Source organism: Calypte anna, chromosome 17 (genome assembly GCF_003957555.1).
Source record: "Calypte anna isolate BGI_N300 chromosome 17, bCalAnn1_v1.p, whole genome shotgun sequence".
Classification (NCBI taxonomy): Eukaryota; Metazoa; Chordata; class Aves; order Apodiformes; family Trochilidae; genus Calypte; species Calypte anna.
The window spans coordinates 6,711,921-6,732,334 of NC_044262.1; the positions used below are offsets into that span (position 1 = coordinate 6,711,921).

The window sequence follows — 20,414 nt, forward strand, 5'->3', positions numbered from 1 at the left end:
TTGGACAGGGATTTGCTGGGGATCGCTAGATAAAAGCTTGGCAGGGAGCCAACCAGGGGGGAGGAAAGTCAGTCATGTCCTTTCTTGTGGTTGGGACTTCTGGCCAAGCAAGGGATGCTCCACACTCCCCGGCACAGGGACTTCAGGGGCAGAGGGTGTCTTTGTGAGCCAGAGCAAGAACTTGCAAGAGACTGCCCGGCTGCCCAGTGATCCCTTCAGGTCTCTGCAAGAGGAAACATTTCAGCCGTGTTGGCACAAGGAGCCCGGTCACAGCCCGACGGGACAGCCGGCTGGCAGGCAGGGCTAGCGGTGCCGAGAGGTGGCTGCCCTGGCACGTACAGCCTGGAGCGGGAGGACATGGACGCGGGGGCTGCTCTTGCCCCCCGGCCCTCCCAGCAGCTCCATGCTTGCCAAATCCTGCAGGAGCAGGGCAGCTGCTCTGGCCGTACCCACGCTCAGCTGCTCTCCTGTCGTCCTCGTAAAGGGGCTCAGCTCACACCAGGACACTCCGAACGCACTTTTCCCCAGGACCTGCAGGGTTTGCCCCCCCAGGTCTGTTCCCGAGACCTACCCGCCCGCCCCTCCCTGCCCGGCTGCGAGAGAAACGACGGCGCAGCAGTCCCCTGACTCATCTGTTACATTTTTCTTTAATACTGTTCACGTCTAAAATGACCAAAACCAAGCCAAGCGCTCCCGGCCCCTCGCCTGGCCACAGGCGGGGACCAGGAGGGCAGCGGGTCCCCGGTGCGGGGTGCAGGCAGGGGTGTCTACGGGCAGGGCACTGCTCTGCGCCCGCTACCGGGAGAGGAGACTCCGCGCGGCTCCGGTGAATGCAATTTAAATAATAAGCTAATGAGCGGCAAAAGCAAAGGCATCTTAATCACGTCTCCTAAAATAGCCATAGCAGCTGCTGCTCCTGCCCCGGCAGTGTGGGGGCCCTGCCCGTCCGCGGGGGAAGGGGCAGGCGAGGGCATGGGGCCCAGGCAACCGGCACTGCTCTGTCGGTACTCGCACCGCTGGCAGCCGGCGGCTGCGGGCAGCGCGGGGCCGGGCGGGGTGTGCGGTGCGGCAGGGTGTGCGGTACGGGCTCGATGCGGTGGCGTGGGGTGGGCGCTGCCATGTGGCCGACAGCACAGACTCGGCTGCCTCCCGGTGCTGCAGGAAAGCGGATCTGAGCTCCTCTCCCTCCTCCCCGGGAAGGCAACACCGGTCGAGCCGTCGGCCGTGGGGCGGCCCCACGGCCCCAGAAGCCACGCTGTCATGGGGGGGTCTGTGCCTACCTGCACCCCCCGCCCTGCAATGTGGCAGGTGCAGTGCAGGTGCAGAAGATGGAGGGGGTTTGGGGTGGAAGCCAGAGCCCTGGCCCAGCCGGGGTGCCAGGGCCAGGCTGTGTCAGGGAGTCCTGGCTGGACACAGTGGGGAGTGGGATAGGGATGCAGCTGGGATCCGGCCCGGCGCTCACACCACGAAGTGGAGCCCATAGGTCATCTGATGGCCATTGTCCCAGGCGTAGAGCACCTTCTCTTTGGGGTTGTAGTCGACCTGTGTGGTGAAGGCATACTGGTTGAGGAAGGGCAGCCGGAGCTCTGCCTCTGTGTCTGTGTGTGTGTCGAAGGCATAGGAGATCTGCCCTTCCTTCTGGTTGTAGGTGTCCACAGCGTAGAGGATGCCACAGATGATGAAGCAGTTCCCGTAGGCATTGCGCTTCAGACCCGTCTTCCAGGTGGTCTCCCTGCGCACCGAGAGGTCCCCGGGGTCGAGTCGACTCAGGACGATCACCTCCTGCTGTGAGTAGTCGTAGTCCACAGAGGGGTAGATGACCCAGAGCCCACTCTCATCCACAGCAAAGTCAATGTCTGAATGGCCCTTCCACTTCCAGGGTGTTGTATCCTCGTACACCACGTCATGGAGCAGTGCCCAGCCTGCTACGTACCGCTCCTTCAGGTCATACTTAATGATGTTCTTGGTGAAGGCACGGTTGTAGTAAAAGGCACCCTTGTATACCACATGCCCCGTGCCAATCCAGTTGTAGGGCAGCTTGTAGAGGTTGCTCCAGCGGCCTGTGAGCAGATGGGAGAGCTGTTGGGACCCCTTACAGCACTGGGGTCCCATGAATAATGGCCTAAGCATGATGGTAGGGACAAGGGACTTCTGCCCTCACCACTGCCCCATGGGTGTTGCAGGTCCCCATCAGTTGCCCACCAACCCAGGGCCTGGCACAGCTGGTGCTAAGCACCCACCCAGGAGGATCCGGGATTCCTCAACCTTTCCACCACCTGCCCTCACCCTGCTTGAAGTTGTCAAGGCTCCTGAACTCCACCAGGCTGTTGCCATAGTAGTAATTGGTGACGTAGATGCGGTCATCCTTGGCAGCAGGATCCTTCATCCAGGCCCCTTCATTGCGCCCATAGCTGTGGTGCTCTGTGGGGTGCTCCACCGACTTGATGGTGCCTTCACACTCCACCTCCTTTACTGGGTACCGAGTAAGAGGAGGAGGAAGGCTTACCCCTGCCCCAGGCAGCCTGCCTCTGCCTGGGGCAAGGAAGTCCTTTGCCATGGCAGGGCAATTGCTGGCCTAGCCTGGCCACAAGCTCTGGAGCCACCAGGGTGGGTGTCCCCTCCCAGCCCCCTGCTCACCCACCTCTGTTTGGCGTTTTGGGGCTCATGGTACTGTCAGCCCCCTGCTCAAGGATGGCTGGGGGGGTGTTGTGGATGGTGGTGCGGGGGGCCAGGGCAGTGCTGGCAATGGCTGTGGTGCTGGGCACGGTGGTCTCTACCCTCATGACAGCCTGGGCTGGGGTCCCTTTAGCCAGAGGGGGTGGGGGGCCCTTCTCCTCCTGCTGCTCTGGCACAGCTGCCCCCCTTGCAGCGATCTCTGTGAGGGATGAGCCGGGGGGATGGTGCATTGGCAGGGGCAGCCCCTGGCTCTCTGCCCTGCCGAGCAGCACCATGGCAGGAGGGGGCCCCAAGACCCCCAGATCCCTGGTCCATCCCAGGGACTCACCACGGCTGCTGGCCGGCCCCTCGGCCCCCGCCTGCCCAGCCTTGTAGTAAGTGATGCCCCGAACCACAGTTTGCTGGTACACCGATGGCTTGGGCTTGGGGGTGGGCTGTGCTCCCCCCCTGGCCTTCAGGTTATCCTTCTTTGGCTTCTCGGGCTTCAGCTGCTTCTCTTTGGGTGCTCGGGGGGCTGCCACCCTGTCCCCCAGTGCCTTGCGGGTGCTGGGGTACCGTCCTGCCTCCTTCTCTGGGCTGCCCGCTGTGTCCTAGGAGGCACAGCCTGATCAGACCCCTTCCCCTCCCTCCCATCCTACTGCCATGCCAGGCAGGGGAGCAGATACCAGCCCAGTGCTCCCTGATGAGAGACTGCAAGCACTGAAGCTCAACTCTGCCCTGCAGCAGGAGAAGCTCAGTGGCAGTGGCCATGCCTGTGAGGGGTCCTGGGGGTACCTGTGCCTTGCTCTCAGGGACAGCAGCAGCATCCTTCTGCAGCAGCTGGTAGCCCAGGTTGGAGATCTCCTTCTTGATGCTGATCATGATGTCGGAGTAGTTCTCATAGCGTCTCATCTGGTCAGTGAGGCGCATGACACTCTCCTTCATGAAGTCATTCTCCCTGCTCAGGTTGGTCTTGATGGTCTGGAGGAGAGAAGAGGTGTGGAGCCCCGCTTGGGGAGCCCATGGTACCCCCAGATGGTCCCAACCAACCAAGACGGGGCAGGCTGCAGGGATGGTGTCTGCTGGAGCTCACTCACCTCCTCCAGTGTGTTCATCTGGGCCACTACCTTGCTGATGTAGGAATGCACCTTCATCAGGTCCATGCTGTAAAGTGTTCCCTCCAGCAGGTCCACCATGGACTGCAGCTGCAGAGGGAGAGCAGGCCTGGGACATGGAGCAGGGGGAGGGGGTCTCTGTCCCCCCCCATCCCTCCACACCTGAAGATACCTTGAAGAGCTCAGGGGCCTGCTTCTTCAGCTTCTCCATCTTCCACTCGTTCTCACAAGGGTTGAGAGAGGAGGGGGGGGCAGTGCAGGAGCACTTGCAGTCAGCCCCTGAGCTCACCGTCTCCACCGTGTAGAAGTCCTCCACCCGCACGCTGCCGCTGCGGAGGCGGCTGCAGGCGTCCTTGCTGAGCGGACGCAGGATGCACTTGCAGCGGCAGTCAGAACCCTCCGAGGTCATCCGGACCTGGTCCACCTCGCCCAGTGCCTGTAGGGACACGTGGCTGTGGGGCAGCTGGTGCCCCATCTGGGTGCCTCGGGGGCCCTGACCCCAGCTAGCTGTTATGGCTGACTTCCCCTCTGCTGCATGCCCACCACCCCTGGGCTCCTGACCATGCTCTGCAGAGTGTGGGGCGTTGTCTGTCCCAGAGCACCTTGTCCCAACACCCCGAACCCTTGTGGCGGTGACAAAACCCAGGCAGCCACTCAGCCCTGTGGCCATCAGAGTGTTTTGTGCCTCAGGTCCCACTTCTGTGGCTGTTTCCCTGCCTCCAGCAAGACCTACATGAGCGGGGATGGTGGTGAGGAGACCCAGAAACTACTCTGTCCCCCCCAGCCCTGAGCCCACACAGGGTCCCTTGTTCATGGTGACACGCAGGGGTGAGCTCAGCCCCTCCAGACTCCTGCAATGTCCCAGGGCACACACTCAAGGACTCCCTTGTTTCTACACACGGCCCTGACTCATGCTATAGGGCCCAGGGTGCTTTCCAGCTGTTTTCTGCAGATTCCCCCTGCGCTGTGCTGGGGAACAAGGCAGTGTTGAGGAGTTTTGTCCCTCTTCCCCTCCCTGTCACCAGCGGTTCCCCTGTGAGCTCTGGCAGGGAGCATGGCCAGGTTGCTCACGGCATAGAGATGCGCCTGCTTCAAGCACCCGGAGCGTGGGAGAACCGGGAACAGCAGCACAGTGACCCTGGAGAGCGTTCTGACACACCCTGGGAAACAGAACGGTGGCAGAGCTGGGAAATGATCTCAGCTCTGGCTCTCCCACCCTCCTTGGAGCACAGCGTAATGTGGAAAAGGGCAGAGACCCACGGGCTGATGTCTTGCCTTTGGGCAGCGGCCGTGCAGGCTCCGTCCTCCCACTGGGATGTGCTTGCGGCTCCGGCCTCTGCCTAAGAACTGCCGCCCCAGCAGGGTCCCCTCACAGCCGGGGCAGGAGTTTCCCTTCGTAAAGGGCAGCAAAACCTCCTGCATTTTGCATTTCAAAAAACCCTCTTTCTTTAAGGTCCTGCTGGCTGGGAGTAAAACACCCGGTGGCCAAGAGGGCTGTAAATCCAAGAGGATCTAATCAAGGTCTCTGCAGGGAGCAGCAGGGCAAGGAGAGGGACGCCCCGCAGACACCACCTCTCCATCTCTCGAACCCCCTTGGGCCCCCTGACCTCCCCACGGCCATGCCGGTGCCTGTGCAAACAGGCAGGACGACTCCCAGCACGGGGTGAGCTGCCGGCTGCTCCGCACACAGCCGGGCGAACTCCATCCCTCCGTGTGCACGGTGCTGCTCAAGGTCCTGATGTGCACATCCACCCTGTGGGAGCCCTTCACAAGGTCCTGGTGTGTCCCAGAGCAGTTCCACTGAGTTCCCAGCCAGGGTCCTCTATTCCCATTAACAACCTGGTGAAGCCCTAGGGGTCCCGCTGTGCAGTGGCTGCTTACACGCAGCAGTGCACGGGGAACCCACCAAACGGGGGTTTGGGGATGTCCTGCACAGCATGAAGGGGCAATCTCTTCCCCAGAGACCCTCTAGTTGAAGCCATGTATCTCCTGTGTCTCAAGAACAGCCCCTGGCTGCGCAGGCAGCCAGTGACCCAGGGCCCCGGCATCCGCTTTTGTCTCACAGATGAGCTGCTGCTCAGCAAAATCTGATCCTCGAGTCGAGGTGCCAGTGGACCCTGGGTTCCAGGGGGGAGAGCAGCTGCCCCTTCCTGGGCGCACCTCACTGTGCACGATCCAGGGCAGCCGCCTGCCTTCACGTGGGGCAGTAACATTAAACCTCGTTCTGCCTTTTGAGCAGCTTCCTTAAGCAGGGTCTGTTTATACAGAAAAGGCTATAAACAAGGAAGTCTTAAAAAAAAGGACCCTGCGCAGTCAGTTCTGTGAGGGTCACCCCACCTCCCTCCTTGAGATGCTGGGTGATGCTCGCCTGGGCGCTCTTCCCCAGTCTGTGCCTGTCCCTGTCCCAATTCTTGTGCCCCTTCGACCCAGTGGGACCCACTCCCCAACGGCGTGTGGGTGGTTTGGGATGTGGGAAGCATGAGGCAGCCCCAGCTGAAGGCTGGCATGCTGCACTGGTGGCTTAGGGACAAAAACTAACAGCTCTCCAAGAAACCTTTGTGGGGCTTCTGCGGCCCCCCAGAGTCTTGGGTGGTTCTTTCCCTGAACGCTCCTGCTTGTTGCATACCCCAGCCCAGCGTGCAGGCAGGCGGGTGCTGCTCCCCCTCCAGAGCTGGGTCCCTTCTCAACAGTGGGATAGAGCACCCATGGCTGGCATGGGTGCAGCTTCCCTGCACTTTGCTGAGGGTTTCCTCACTCCCAGGTTTTTACGAGCTGAGTAATTTTCCCAGAGCTGCCTGGTTCTGGGATCTCTTGCGAGAACATCCATGTGAGCAGGAAGCTTGTGCCATTATTTGGAGAAAGCGGGACCTTTGACAATGAACCTTGGCCAGCTTTTAGGCTGTCCTTTGATTGCTGCCAGAGGACTCATTTAGGAGGAAAACACGCTGTGTTGATAAGCATGCTGCTGCACTGCGTGCCTCTCACACAGCTGCTGGGAGGCATGTCCCCATCACGGGAGGGAAGCCGCGCCACCCTCCTCTTCCTTCTCCTCCCCAGCTTGGCACAAGGCGTGAAATACATTCTGCAGCCGGGGAGCTGGGGCAGAGCCAGGCTGTGGCTGATGGTGGCCAGGCTCTGGGCACTGGCACTGCTCGGGTGTCCCATGTTGGTCACGGGGACGCGAACATGCAAGACATTTGCGCGGCAAGGGAATGCCCACTGATGGGATCTGATCCAAACTTCAAGAACTGAAAAAATACTTTTCAAGTACAGTGGGCAGCACCTGCTTATGATTCCGAAGCGCTCGGGACACCACTCCCAAGCCAACTGCTTCACCTCATTCCACCAAATAACTTGGAAAATCTTGGCTTTGGTGATTGTAGCATCAGCACCCCTCCTACCAGGGGGCTACTCCCCTCCCCCTAGCCGATGTCCCGGCCCGGCTGCGGGTCAACAGACACCCACGGATTAAGGCGAGGGGCTGGATCCCACAAAGCCTAGTCCAGGCTGTTCTCGCTGGCACAGACACGCTAATTGCAGAGCTCAGCACCGTAGCTTGGGCACCTTCCAACCCCCCAGCACGCTCACAGCCCAGCACACCCCCTCCGCCGAGACCCTCGCCGCGCAAGGAAACCACCGCACCGGCCTCTCCCCGGGAACATCCCACGCTCCTGACCCTTCGCCCCCCCACCCTGGCTTCCCGTGGAGGGGGCGGCCAGTGCCTGAGCCCGGTCTTGCCCAGCGGCGCTTGGCGGGGCATCGATGCCCCAAAATCTGCAGGAAAACCCCGGCCCGCGGACGCGGGTCCCGGATCCCAGCGCAGGTTGCTGGGACGGAGCCAGCCCGCTCTGCCCGCGGGGTAACGGGCAGCTCTGGGCGGCTGGAGGCAGGAGCGCCCCCGCCCGCTCCGCCTTGGGACCCCCCCGGAGCCCGTCCGCTGCCGCCGGGGCCACCGGACCGGCACCGCCGGCCCCGAAGGAGGCGACCCCGACGGCAGGGAGCAAGGGCTGTACCCGCACTCTCTAGAGCTCCAGTGGGGGCGCGGCGGGTGGGCACACCCTGGCTCCGATCCCAGCCCCGGTGCTGGTCCCGGTGCGGCCGGTCTTACCGTAGCGGCGCCGCGCGCCGCGGCCAGCGCCGGGAGCAGCAGCGCCGGGAGCAGCAGCGCCCGCATGGCGAGAGCGGCGCCGAGCGCCCGCACCGAGTGCCCGCTCCGCCCGTCCCGGCCCGTCCCGGTGGGGAGGAGCCGCCCGTCCCGCCCGCTCGTCCTGCCCCGCCCCGTCCCGCCGGCGACACCGGCCCCAGCAGCGGCGCCGCTGCGGCGGGGGCGGTGCGGTCGTGCCCGGGCGGAGCTGCCTGGGTCCGTGCGAGCTTTCCCCGCTCTCCCGTACCGCGGGATGCTCATTTCCCCGTACCGGGGCTGTCCGCTCCCTCCGTGCTGCCCGGTGCCGCTTTCCCGGGACAGCCGATCCCTTCCTCTGTCGAGGTGGGATTCCTGGGCGGACCCGCCCGCTCCCTCCCCGGGTCTGCCCGGTGCCGCGCTGGGCCCGCCCCTCCTTCCCGCCCCGACGCTTCTGTGCGAGCCCGGGGGTGTCCGGGCGTGACCGCACTGCCTGCGCGGAGCCCACCGGGGCGGTGCCCCCAGGACCGGGCCCACCGGACCGCCCGTGGGGCGGGGCCGGGCGGGGGGCGGCTCCGTGGGTACATCCGGGCGGTGCGGTCGGACTACGCTTCCCGCCGTGCCCCGCGGGAGGGCGGGGCGGCCCGGCTCGGCCCGGCCCGAGCGCGGCGCCCGCAGCGGCGGCTCTGGCTGTCAGCAGCGCCCGGAGCGGCCATGGGGCAGCGCGGCCGCCGGGGCCCCTGAGACCCGCCGCGCCCCGGCCCGGCGCGGCCCCGGCGCCGCTATGGAGCTGGAGCCGCCCGCCGAGCTCCCGGAGCCCCGCGCCGCTACCAAGGGGCCGCCCCGCAACGGTGAGTGGAGCGCGGGGAGGGGTCCGGCCCGGCGCGGGCTCCCCTCGGGGCCGGTAACGCGGCGGGGCCGGTAACGCAGCGGGGCGCGGTGCCGGGGGCTCCGCGGGCCGCCCCTCGGCAGCCCCCCGGGTGCGGTGGCGGGGCGGGGGGTCCCGCTGGCAGCAACTTTCCGCCGTGGTGGGGCACAACAAAGGGCCGCGCCGGCAGCGCGTGTTGCCCGCCTGCCCGCTGACAGGGTCCCGCCGCCCCGGAGAGGCGGGGGGGTGGGTGGGCCGGGGTCTCCGCTTGTGCCGGGCGCCCGTCGGTAGCACCGCCGCTCCCTTCCCGTTTTCCCCCAAACCGGGACCGCGGTCCCATCTGAACCCTCTGCATGGCCGCGGGGCCACCCCCAGCCCGCCGGGCTGCCCGCACTGCCGTCCCCGGTGCGCTCCGTTCGGGTCAGCCCCGGGTGCGGTGGGTGCGGGAGCGGGGCCGCGCTGCAGCGCTGCCGGGGGTGTTTATGGGCACCATTTGGAGGCTGTTACCCCGCCGGTATGCAAATGCTGCATCTGCACTTGAATGTCCCTGCCAATTTTTATGGTTTACAATTGCATTTTACCATCTGAAGGTGCTTTTTCCTACAAAGGATTCGCTCAGACAAAAGAGGCTCCTTATCGGGCAGCATCGCTGGCATTTCCTAGATACCAGCCCCACCAAAATACACAGCGCTGGCAGACACAGAAACGCTGATTTCTGTCATTGCCCTCAAACGTAACGTTGAAGTCTGTCCCTTTGTGAGGCTGCTAGAAGCATTTTATTTCTCTCACAATTAGATGGTACTTCTCATCCTTTAACGATTTTAGAACTTTCTGACTTAAATTTGGGAAGTATCTGTTCCTCTGCCATCCCTGGTATTATCCCTGCCATCCCAGCATTAGTGCTTTGTCTGCATTTACCGTTTTTCCCACAATAATGTGGAAGTTTGGCGGGGGATATTTTTTGGTTAACCAGATGAGTTTGAGGAATTCTTTGCGTGTCTTGCACAGTTTTTTCATGTGATATGTGTACCTGTGGCTGCAGTTAGTCTTTTGAATGGATGATGTAACAATCTTTTACTACTTTGCCTGAAAAAAATGTGGAATAGGGGCACAGTGTTGAGACACTGCTTGACCTTCAGTCTTTCTAAAGCCTGTAACAGCCAGAGGAGGAGCAGCAGAGATTGGCTTGTTACTTTGTTGGTTTATAAAATACCTGCAAATAGCAATGGAAAATTGAGAGCCTTGAAACTGCTTCTTTTCAAGGAAAATTCGTAGCGTGCTTGGCTCTGTGAGGTACAGCATCTTCACGGCTTGTGAAAGCAGTTAAAGTTTTATGATGGTATATGCAAGGAGAAAAGATGTATAGATACATATGTAAAAGTAGGTTTATAATCTTGGTGGCTATGTTAAAATCATTAATGAACTTAAGCTCTGCACGTGGCTTCTGTGCTAACCCTAAGTAAACTCCCACAAGTTTATTGGCATCTTCAGTGAAAGAAGCCTCAGAATCACTTTGAAATGTGGTTATAGGATTTCATTTCAGCAGTTACGGGGAATTACAGCCTCATTATTTGCAGGGGCGTTTGACGTCCTAAGAGTACAAGATGATGGTTGTCCTTTACTGATTTGAGTACATCCCAGTCCGTGTAAGAAGCATATTTTGTCACTGCACAAATAAATAGCAAGGAGTAAAGGGAATTTTTAAAAAAAGTAATGTAATTAGGGCATTCACTTTTCCAGTGCTACTAACAATGATTTTTCAAGAGGGTCCTATTAAAGACCAGTTCCCCTATAGTTTCAGTGACACGTTTTTCTTTCTGAATGGAACATGATGCTTTTCACACCGTTTTAATTGCTTTGTTTTAGCTAAAATAGTGGTAGAGAAGGTTATCTAGAATTATGGTAACTTTGGCAACTTTGTGTGGACAGAGTCTTGGAAACCTTTAAGTATTAGGAGACTACTTGAATTTTGTGTTCCCTTAAAATTACTGGAGTTTCAGATAGGTAGATTACTGATATGGGTGAATTTCATACCAGAGAGCAGAAGATTGTAGGAGCACGGGGAATAAAAGTTTTTTTTTAAAACAAAACCCCACTGCTTGCATCTTTTCCCTTTTCACAATGCCCCCAAACTTTACCGGTGCACACTGACATTTTTAGTGGTTCTTTATGCTTGGTTGCTTTGCATCTGATGAGATAAGCCTTTGCTTAACAAAGACTATTTCATTGATACAGTTAGGTCTTAGTTTACTTGCTGTAAACTTTTCTTTGAAGGCATAGGAAGAAAACCAGATCGAGTTGTCGAATGGCAATGCTGCTAAAGTCAAATGTTTCCGAATAAACAAGAAGCTACAGTGTTATTTTGACTCAGTATTGGCTTGTTGAATGTGGATGGCTCTGGCTTTTGTAAATAATAATAGACAAAAGTAATAGCATTCTGAGCTTTGGGTCTCTGATGGGAAGTAAGACTTGTAGGAAGAGCTTAATTCCTTTCTTATTTGATTTGATGGTCAGATGGAAAAATACCTCTTGTAAAGTTGGAATTTGGTATTGATGGCTTCTGTAGATCATTAATCAGGAAAATGGGTTTATGCATGCCTTTTTGTACTAAAAACAGGGCTAGCAATGTATGTTTAGCAGATGCAGTGTGTGTTGTGACACTGCAGCAACAGCATTTTTTCCCTGCTTTGCTATAAAACAGTATAAGGTTACTACTGTATTATACAAAATGAAGGAACTTTTCCATCTAGGATTTGATTTCTTGATTTCTTGTCTTTGGCAACTTTTGTGATATCTTTTTTTGGTGGTGGGAATGTGTAATTGGTTTATTAAATTACTGTTCAACTCTTACAGGGTGGTAGCTTTGAACAAATGCATTTACACTGGCATTTTCTGAGAAGGAGAGCACAGTTTATCCTGTTGATAAACTGCCTGTTTAAATAAAGCCTTCAGCAGTGTAATCTGGTAATTCTAATTAAGTCATTTACATACAGAATTGGCCCAGGGTTTCATCAGATGGTTGCTGTTGAGCTGAAATGCATTCTTTCCCTCCAGCTGTATTAAACCAGCCTTTTGATCCTTTACTTTTTTTTTTAGCCCCTAAGCTGGCATGGTGATCACTTTGCAGAGTTAATTGAGAAAGGGAAGTTGAGGGACAAGGGGACCCTTCGAGGTTTAGCTTTTGTCTTAATTATTACAGTTCTAATTACCTAATTAGAAGACTTCCAGCTTTTGCATGTTGATAAAAATGATTCTGTACAGGTTTTTTACAAAGAGGAAATACACCACCAATGGACTTGCTTCAGTGAAGCTCTTTATTGGTAATTGGTTACCAGTGACTTCTTGGGAAAGCAGTGTGTAGCTGGAATATCCTCCTGCTACTCCAGCTCTTTGATAAGGAGGCTTCCTTTACAAAGAGTGGACCCCTTGTCCTTCAGAGAGCAGAAGTCTGCCTTCCCTTGCCTAATCCTCCCAGTTGCTTGGATAGGTGGTGAAATTTAAACTTAGAGAAGTGTCTGGTCAGCCTAAAGGGTTCATTTTTTAAAGCCCTTTCCCCTTTGTGGATGAATCTGAAAAATATCTTAATTTAGTCTCGCAGCTGTAACTTGACTATTGTGTTGTTTGGCAGTAGGTACTAACATTTATTCCTGAGTGCATTGTTACTTTAGGTGTCTGTATGTGCTTTCCCCAGGAGACTCTGTCCTGTGCCTGCTCTATCACCAGCTGTACAGAAATGCCCTTTCTGTGGATCACAAGCTGTGATTATTCTCACCTGCAAATAACTTGATGTAACACGGCCTTCTGCCTTACTGGGGCTTTGGTTTAGGGTGGGTAACAGTCCAGCTGAGATCTTGGTTTATTTTGCAGCAGACTGTAAGCTCAGGGCAATTTGGGTGCTAAGAGACTTTAGGTTTGATGATCTTTGCATGACTATACCTTTGCTTTCTTGCTTTGTGAAGCTTTTTTTGCTTACTTCTATTTTCCTGCCTACTTGATAGGTGCTGTATGGGTCTGTCACCTTAACACTTGGGCTGACCTTTAGTATTTCACTTTGATTTACATAGCGCCTCTACTCAGGGAACTGTCCCTATCACAGGGTGATATCCATAAAAATGACACTTCCTAGTCTTGAAAAAAATCCCCAGGCCCATTGGGGACATGTGAAAAGGACACCCAGCGGGAAGAGAGGCCCATGGCTTGAAATATTCATCAATCATTTTCCTGGCACCAGGAAACCAATCAACTCTTCTAAGGAGTAGAGAGTAATCAATCACACAATGTGAGAAATGGAGATCACTGGCCCTACCAAAAATGTTCCTTCAGGTTGACAGAGTAAAAGTGTTGTGTTTGTGCTTATTCACAAGTAGTAACTTACACCCTGGGTGTAAAGGACTTTGTCTTTTGTAAAGACAATTGGTGAGGAAAAGGATTTAATGTTGTATAGGCAGTCTAAGCTTGAACTAAAGATTTTGTTTCCAGTGGGGAAGCTGAGCTATGTTTTGCTTTGAGATTTTTTTCTGTACCTTTCTGTAGCTGATAGGTGAAGATTTTGTCTCCTGTTCCTAAACCTCTGTGTTCTGTAAGGGGCAAATACAGCAGCATGTTTTTTTTCTCTAGAGGATAAGAATTTTAACATTTTGAACTTCCTTTGTGTAACAACTGAAGTTTGAAGTAGCTTGTATTGCAAACTGATACCGGGGAAGAGCTGCATCTCTGGATGTGTGTCCTCTTTTTCTGTTTTTTAACTTCTGTTTAAAAAAAACACCAGAAGTTGCCAAATAATAAGTAAACAGTAGTTGTCAACATCTGTAGGATATTTTATTGAAGCAAGTGAAAAGGGGTTATTTGAATTTTTACTCTCTAACAAGATGCTATAAATTGGAACAAGAGTTGTTTATAACTTTGTTCTTTCCATGGCAATCTCTGCAATAGCTGTTACAGAAGAAATGCCATAGTACTTATGGTAAAATAATTGGCAAGTTTATTTCTAGAATACCTTCCTCAGGAAATCATTTCTCCTGTGCCTGATAGGGAGTAAGAGGCATTGAGGTGATGGGCCTGGTGAGCTCTGGTGCTGCTGCTGGTGATGGCAGGCCCTCAAGTATTTAAAAAGGTTTGAGTGCAGTGTGTGTGTGTAACAGCTAATAATGAATAAGATTGCCAGCTGCTCTTAAATGCTGAGAACAAAATCCCCAAATCCGGGCTAGTAATTAAAAGCTTTGAAATGACCTTGAATCTAAAGCTGTCTTGAAGTAAATTTGACTTTTGCCTGTTGCAAAAGAGGTTGGGTACCATGGTGTTCTGTGCTGTTTGGTGCAGTGCTTCATGGCAGCCTTGGATGAACACACAAGGCCAGAAATAATTGGAATGCTGTTGAGGCAAAAAAATGACCATGTGGAATGGTTGCAAGTTCAAAAGAAAAGTGAACTGGGTTGTATGTAGAAATAACCAGAGAATAAAATTGCATACTCAAACCTAACTGCTTGGAAATGTAATTTTTTTACTGACTTAGTGTACTGGCTCACCCTACTTAAAAAACCCAGTTGGATTTGTCACAGCTTTTTAAAAGTAAACTCCACTTTTCATGGTCAGTGCAGGTACAGAGTCACTTGTCCTTCTGTGAGTGTATGAACTGACCCAAGCTGCATCTCTGCAGCAGCAGCATCATTACTGTGGGCTGTTGCTAATCCAGCTCTGCAGCTTTCTTTTAGAGCTGGTGGTATCATTGGGGCGTGTTTGAAGTTTAGCAGTAGTCTGGTCTAATGGTGTTGAAACCCCCTTTCTTAGACTGTCTTGGAGCTATTGCTTCTTTGGGTAGAGCCTTGATTATTAGGAATTTTTAGGGTTTTTTGGTAGAAGCTGTCCTATTTGTCAGTGAGGAGGATAGTACACAAAAATTATGAACTGCCATAATGTACATACCAGGGTTTCTCCTACATCCAGGAAGTTTTTTATCCACTTAAGTATCCATAGTGTTAAAATTGGTGGTTTGCATGAACTGAAGTGAAATCAGGAGTGGTGGTGGAAGCTCCTGCTGGGAGTGTTCCTAGGCTTGCCTTGGCCCTCTTCACAGCATCAGGGCAGTGCTAGAGCCATTCTCATCTTACTCAGGCCACTGAAGATCAGGTCACATTGGGATTATTTTCCTTGGGTTGAGTAAGAGGTTTTCAAGCTTGGGGAGGGTTTGTGGTTGGGGTGCAGGAGGCTTGTGCTCAAATGACAATCCTTCCCCCACACTGCTGGCCAAGCAGAACATGGCCATCTGTGAAATGTGAGGTACTGAGCAGGGGGGAGGGCCTATGTAGGAGTGCTCTTCCTTTTTTTAGAGCGATTAATTTGTAATTAACATGAGGCAAGAACTTGGGAGTCACCAGTTTGCAAGTATGCAGATTTGCTGTGTGTTGGCAGTTGACAGAAAAATAACAGCAGAGCAGACATGGGCTGTGGTGGAGTTCTGCTGAGCCCCACGTGGGGAGAAGGAGTTGTCCACCTTGCTGGAATGAGCCCCAGAGAGAAAGGGAAGTGTTGCTGGAATTGCAGGCAGCAGGAGCTAATATGGTTTGCAAATATGGTCGACAGTAGGTGGGGATTGGATTTCTCTGGATTCTTGCTTGCATGTAATCCCCAGTCCCTGGGAGGCCAAATGTGCAATGTCAGTTTTTCACTCACACACCAAAACATGGGTGTTGGTAGGAGCTCACTGACACTGTACATCACTGGCTTTCATGAAAGCAAAGTGCTTGAATCAATAATGAAGGAAAACATTTTTAACAGGGTCTAACACTCATACATTCCACAACATGCATTACACCCCAGCAAACTCTGTGGAGCACTTCCATGTGCTGACCCATGAGCCTTGTAAGTTTAAATACATGGTGCCAAGAGAAGCTTGGATAGGACAGCATGGCTGGTGCCACCCAGCCACCTCATTTCATAGCTGTTGCAGGAATGTGCTGTACCCAGGCTGCTGTAAAGCTTTTTCCCCTCTGATGCTGCTTAAATGTTGGTTGGACATACAGTGGTTTGATGATGCAGTCTTTGTATGTATGGTAAAAATTAGGAAAGTCATTTCAATGTGTAGTGCTTACACCTCTTTTTCACATTCTAGGATTCTGTCGAGATCCTCCCACAGAGCACGATTCATCCACTAGTAAGTACTAATTAGTACTAGTTAGTACTAGTTAGTCTTCTCACCTCCAGGCCAGTGTCACCAGCCATGTCCCAGCAGGAACTGGCTGTGAGCAGCTGAAAGCCACTAGAGTTAGAATCTGTAATATTATCTCCACTAATTAAAATTTGAAGATAAATACTGTCAAATTAATTAACCTTGATGTTACGGAAAAGCTTTTTTCAGACCCACAAAAGCACTCTTGTACTTCTCCAGGACCCCAGTTTGTCAATGCCATTTGTGCACCAGCAGGTGGAATAAAAGGTCCCATTCCTTGCCTTGTAATGGACAGGGCCACTTCCCATCATATTTCCAGCCTGGCACACTGGTGGGCAGCTGAAACCCCTCACCTCTGGGAACCCTGCCCAGTTTGCAGCCTGATCCCTGGTACATTATTTGTCAAATTATGATATTTATCAGTAGACAGGTATTAATTCGAGTTGATAACTCTTAAAAATTAGCAGGTCTGTTCTTGTATAATAGTTAATTCTGCTTGTTGATGTAGGCAATTTGAGTGGACTTAACAGATGGATTTTGCTATAGTATATCCCTTGCACTTGCCAACACATTATCAGTGATCAGAAAGTAAATACAGAATTTCTACAGAAGCAGAGCTCTTATATTTGCTGCCTGTCCAGTACTGACAGTGCTGTTTGGAACGCTGCTGCTGGAATGCTGTGTAAACCCCTTATGCTGGTATTTTAAAATATTGGGACTTGCCCAAAAAGATTGAGGCAGCCTGATAGTCTTGGCTTATTCAGATTATCAAAAAGATTGAGAGTAATTATGCTGTTAAATTACAGCTGCAGAGATAATATCTTGGCTAGTAAGAGGTTCCTGAAGAGCAGACCTGATATAAATATTCAAACTGCAATCTGAACTTATGAATTCAAATTTAGGAATACATTTTCAGTGGAATGCAATTTTTGCTATTGGCTGTTACTTGGTTTTGTATGCTTGTTGGTGCTCAAGTCAGGATACAGTGCCTTTAAAAACAGGTGAGCCTTGTGCTAAAGGGCAATCCTGTATTCTGAAATCCTATTTGTCTGTGCTAATTGAATGTGAGCATCCACTGCTGGGAACCAACAAACCCAGTCCACAGGAGTTGTTCTGTGATTCAGAATATGTGATTGGGGTTCTGAATGAGACACTTTGAAAGTGAAAGAAAATGTCACCAAAAGATTGTAAAACACTTCAGTGTTGTTCTGTGGGGAAAGGTTAACAGGAATCTCAATTTACAGGCAAAGAAACTAGATGTTTTAGTGAGATGTGTTCTTAGGCTTGATTATGGTAGTTTGCCCCCTTGGAATGAATGCCCAGAGCACCTCGTGGAGCTCTTCTGGTGGCTCCACAAACCTGGCTGAGCATTGCTTTTCATTTAGGATGTGCCTGGAGGTTTTCTTCATCCTTGTAATTACCCTTCTGAAAAGCTTTGCTTCTTGACTATATACAAAGTTTTCCCATGTATGTCTGTAGCCTAGAAGTCTAAAAAACGATGTCAAATTTTTATGAACCCCTTTAGAGGAATGAGTTGGCTGAGAGCAGCCCCAGTGTCACTTTCTGTTCCTGGGGGCACTCCCACCCCCACCAGCCCATCCTGCAGAGGACCTGGCAGTGGTTGGCTCTCAGGCTCTGCCCTGTTCAGAGAACACCAAAGGCTTATGGAAATCTGGTCAAAACCTGTGTGCTAAAGCTGACACCACAGCGGCATGCATCTCCTTTTTACTTAGATTTTTGTGTCTCTGGAGGCATTTCAGGAATCCTGTGACTTTTGATGGCATCAATAAATCAGATACCATGCTGACAGAATTTTACTGGAATGTAAACAGGCATTTTGAATAACCATGTCTGTACAGTGTTTGTTTGGATGTAGCACAGGTATAGCTCTGGAGGGATGGGAACCATTCAGGGGCTGGGAATGTTTCAGTTCTGTTGGTGAGCCTTAGCTGCTTTCCACATTAATGAAAATAATTAAAAATATTTATTATGAGGTGACCTTACTTCCCACTCCTCTTTCCAGGCAGTGTGTGTTCCAGTGGTGAGGTGAGACAAGAAGCCCTACCCAATGTAGGGGAAAGGGGAGGAATGTCTCTGTATAGTAAAATTTGACTGATAAGGGATAATGAATCACCTTTAGCTCAGCTCTGCTTAGTAGTAGCTGAGCTGGGGAACTGCAGGCTGGTCAGCCTCATCAGTCCCTGGGAAGAGCATGCAGCAAATCTTCCTGAATGATGTTTCCAGGCACTTGGAGGGGACAGGAAGGGAATTGTGAATGTTCACCATTGGGGCATCCTGACCAATCTCATTCCTTCTGCTGTGAAATGCCATAGATGAGGAGGGAGCAGTTTGCTCATTAACCTGAACCTTCAGTGAGGCTTTTGATACAGTCTCTCACATCATCCTTGTAGCCCGGCTTGGCTAGAAGGCAAATGTGGGCGAAAAACTAATTGGGCTTTTTGGTTCAGAGCATAGTGGTATCTGCTGGTTGTCACTGGGAGTCAATATTGGTGTATGTATATATAATGTAATTCTACTGGAAGGTCTTAAGGGTGCTACCATCTCTTATCCGGAAATTCTGATCCCTCAGCTTCAGCTTTGTGAGGGAGAAGTATATAACCCTGTGTTAAATTATCTGCATTTTTCCAGAGTCAGAATTCCAGCCATGTTATCCAACTTACTGAGATTTTACTGTGCAAATGTCCTTCTGTTTGCAAGCCCGTGAGCACCACTGCATGTTTATGTGTGATTGATCTGCAGCAGGCTAGCAGCTGCTCAGGAGCAGGGGAAGGTGATGGATCCCACTGACTCAGGATATTCTGCTTCTGCTGCTCTTGGGTATCTTTGTGCTTGCTGGGGGTGCCATGTGTTACTCCTGTACCCTTCCTGTGAGATGATAAACTTTTAGGGAGGGGGTACCAAAATTCACACACCAGTATATTCAAAGTCCAATGCTATGTCCCAGGTTCAGGCTAAGTTCATTTCTAGGAGTTGCCCATGTACCCCTTCAATTAGCATAAATGGGGACAAGGGCAGTCAAAGGTCAAGAGTAGTTCAGAATAGCATAACCTCTTTTTGCTGATGTTCTCCAACCTTCCTAATCCTGCACGGTTCTCCAGGCTGTCCTTGCTATCGTGTTTACTATACAGTTGTAAAAGTCAAAGGACAAGGCCTGGCTTGATACACGGGGAGTTAGAAATCCAGTGGTTGAGAATAGGGTAGCATTGTTGCTTAAAACAGGAGAAATAATTGATTTATGTTATGGTGGCCAATTAGGCTGTAAAGTGCAAAACTCTTAAAGAAACCCCGTGGCTTCAAGGGAGCTTTTTGCTCTGATTTCTGCTCAGCAAGTAGGGGTACCCCAATAAAGGTCATCAGCTCCATGAGCTAAATTATTAATTCCTTTCATGCCACTCAGGGCTTGTAAACAGTATATAATGCAAGAAAACAATTGGCACTGTTCTCATACTGGGCAGAGGAGAGGTCAGGGGGTAAATAGTTGTATTGGCAGCAGCTGTTCATAGCTCAGCAGACTTTTGTCCTTTTCATCTTTTAGAGCAAATCAGTTTCCAAAATCTTAGCTTGTTGCTAATCCATATCTCCTCTCTCTTAGCTGAATTGTTTTGAGGAGTTGAATGTGTTGCATATAATTATGGAAATGAAAAGGGCTGCAGGGGAGGGTGAGGGACACAGATAAGAGAACAAAACCAGCATTTTTCATAAAAAGCTGCTTGAAATTTTTTTTTTTTAATTTTAATTTGCAGGTGTGGGAGAAATTTTAAAACCCACTTACTCAAGGCAAATTGTTAGATCAGTATTTGCACTTCTATATCATTTATTAAAGAATTTAAAGAATGATTTTGAGGCTAGTAGGTTGTGAGTACCCTCCTGCCACTAGCAGGAGGAGTGTGAGGTGTTCCTCCTCCTGGATCCTGTGGGCTCCTGTGTCAGAGCAGGCAGGGGCTGTGGCACTGTGGGGTGCTGGCAGGACACAGGGACAATCCCAGGGACTTCAGACTCAAACCACTGGTGTGTGCTGGGGTGAATGTTAGAAAGAGTAATTAAAATATCACTTCAAGCGTGAACTGAAATTATCTTTCCCAAGTACAGCTAGGCAGTGCTGTTACACTTTGTTTACACCCTTTAGCACACATTACAATGAACAAGCTAAAATTGCAGTGCTGTCTGTGGGTGCTTGCCCCTCAGTGATTTCCCTGCAGAAGGCACGTGTGTTATTTGGTTGCTTTCTGAATGATACCTGATAAACTGTTCCAGATGTGTGCAGGTGTAGCTTACTCCCCGCAGTGCCTGCTCCTCACACAATGGCTTCTCAAGTGGTGCAACTGCTGCTGGCCACGCTGAGCCTGTTCCTGGCCATCTGGCTGCCTTGGCGGACAGTTGACCTCTTTTTGCCAGAGAGCAGCAGGTAACCTTTAAGTGACCATCTGCCAATCTGTTACTTCAGCCTTTCTGGAAGTTGAGTTGTGCTCA

At 52.2% G+C, this 20,414-nt stretch overlaps 2 protein-coding genes across 3 annotated transcripts in view; one reads left to right on the plus strand and one right to left on the minus strand.

Moving 5' to 3' along the window:
- Window positions 1–631: 631 nt before the first annotated feature.
- OLFML2A (olfactomedin like 2A) lies at window positions 632–7,955 on the minus strand. Its single transcript, XM_030461276.1, has 8 exons — window positions 7,879–7,955; window positions 3,943–4,206; window positions 3,753–3,860; window positions 3,451–3,636; window positions 3,005–3,266; window positions 2,642–2,875; window positions 2,287–2,472; window positions 632–2,060 (listed from the first exon to the last, which is right to left on the minus strand). Exons 1-8 carry the CDS (start codon window positions 7,942–7,944, stop codon window positions 1,459–1,461), a joined length of 1,908 nt encoding a protein of 635 aa, XP_030317136.1. The 5' UTR covers window positions 7,945–7,955; the 3' UTR covers window positions 632–1,458.
- A 712-nt stretch (window positions 7,956–8,667) lies between these two features.
- Window positions 8,668–20,414, plus strand: part of NR6A1 (nuclear receptor subfamily 6 group A member 1) — a 66,066-nt gene continuing 54,319 nt past the window's right edge. For both annotated transcript variants that reach the window (XM_030461474.1, XM_030461475.1), the window contains exon 1: window positions 8,668–8,741. In XM_030461474.1, the coding sequence (XP_030317334.1) occupies window positions 8,675–8,741 (67 nt within the window). In that variant the 5' untranslated portion in view covers window positions 8,668–8,674. The remainder of the gene's footprint in view (window positions 8,742–20,414) is intronic.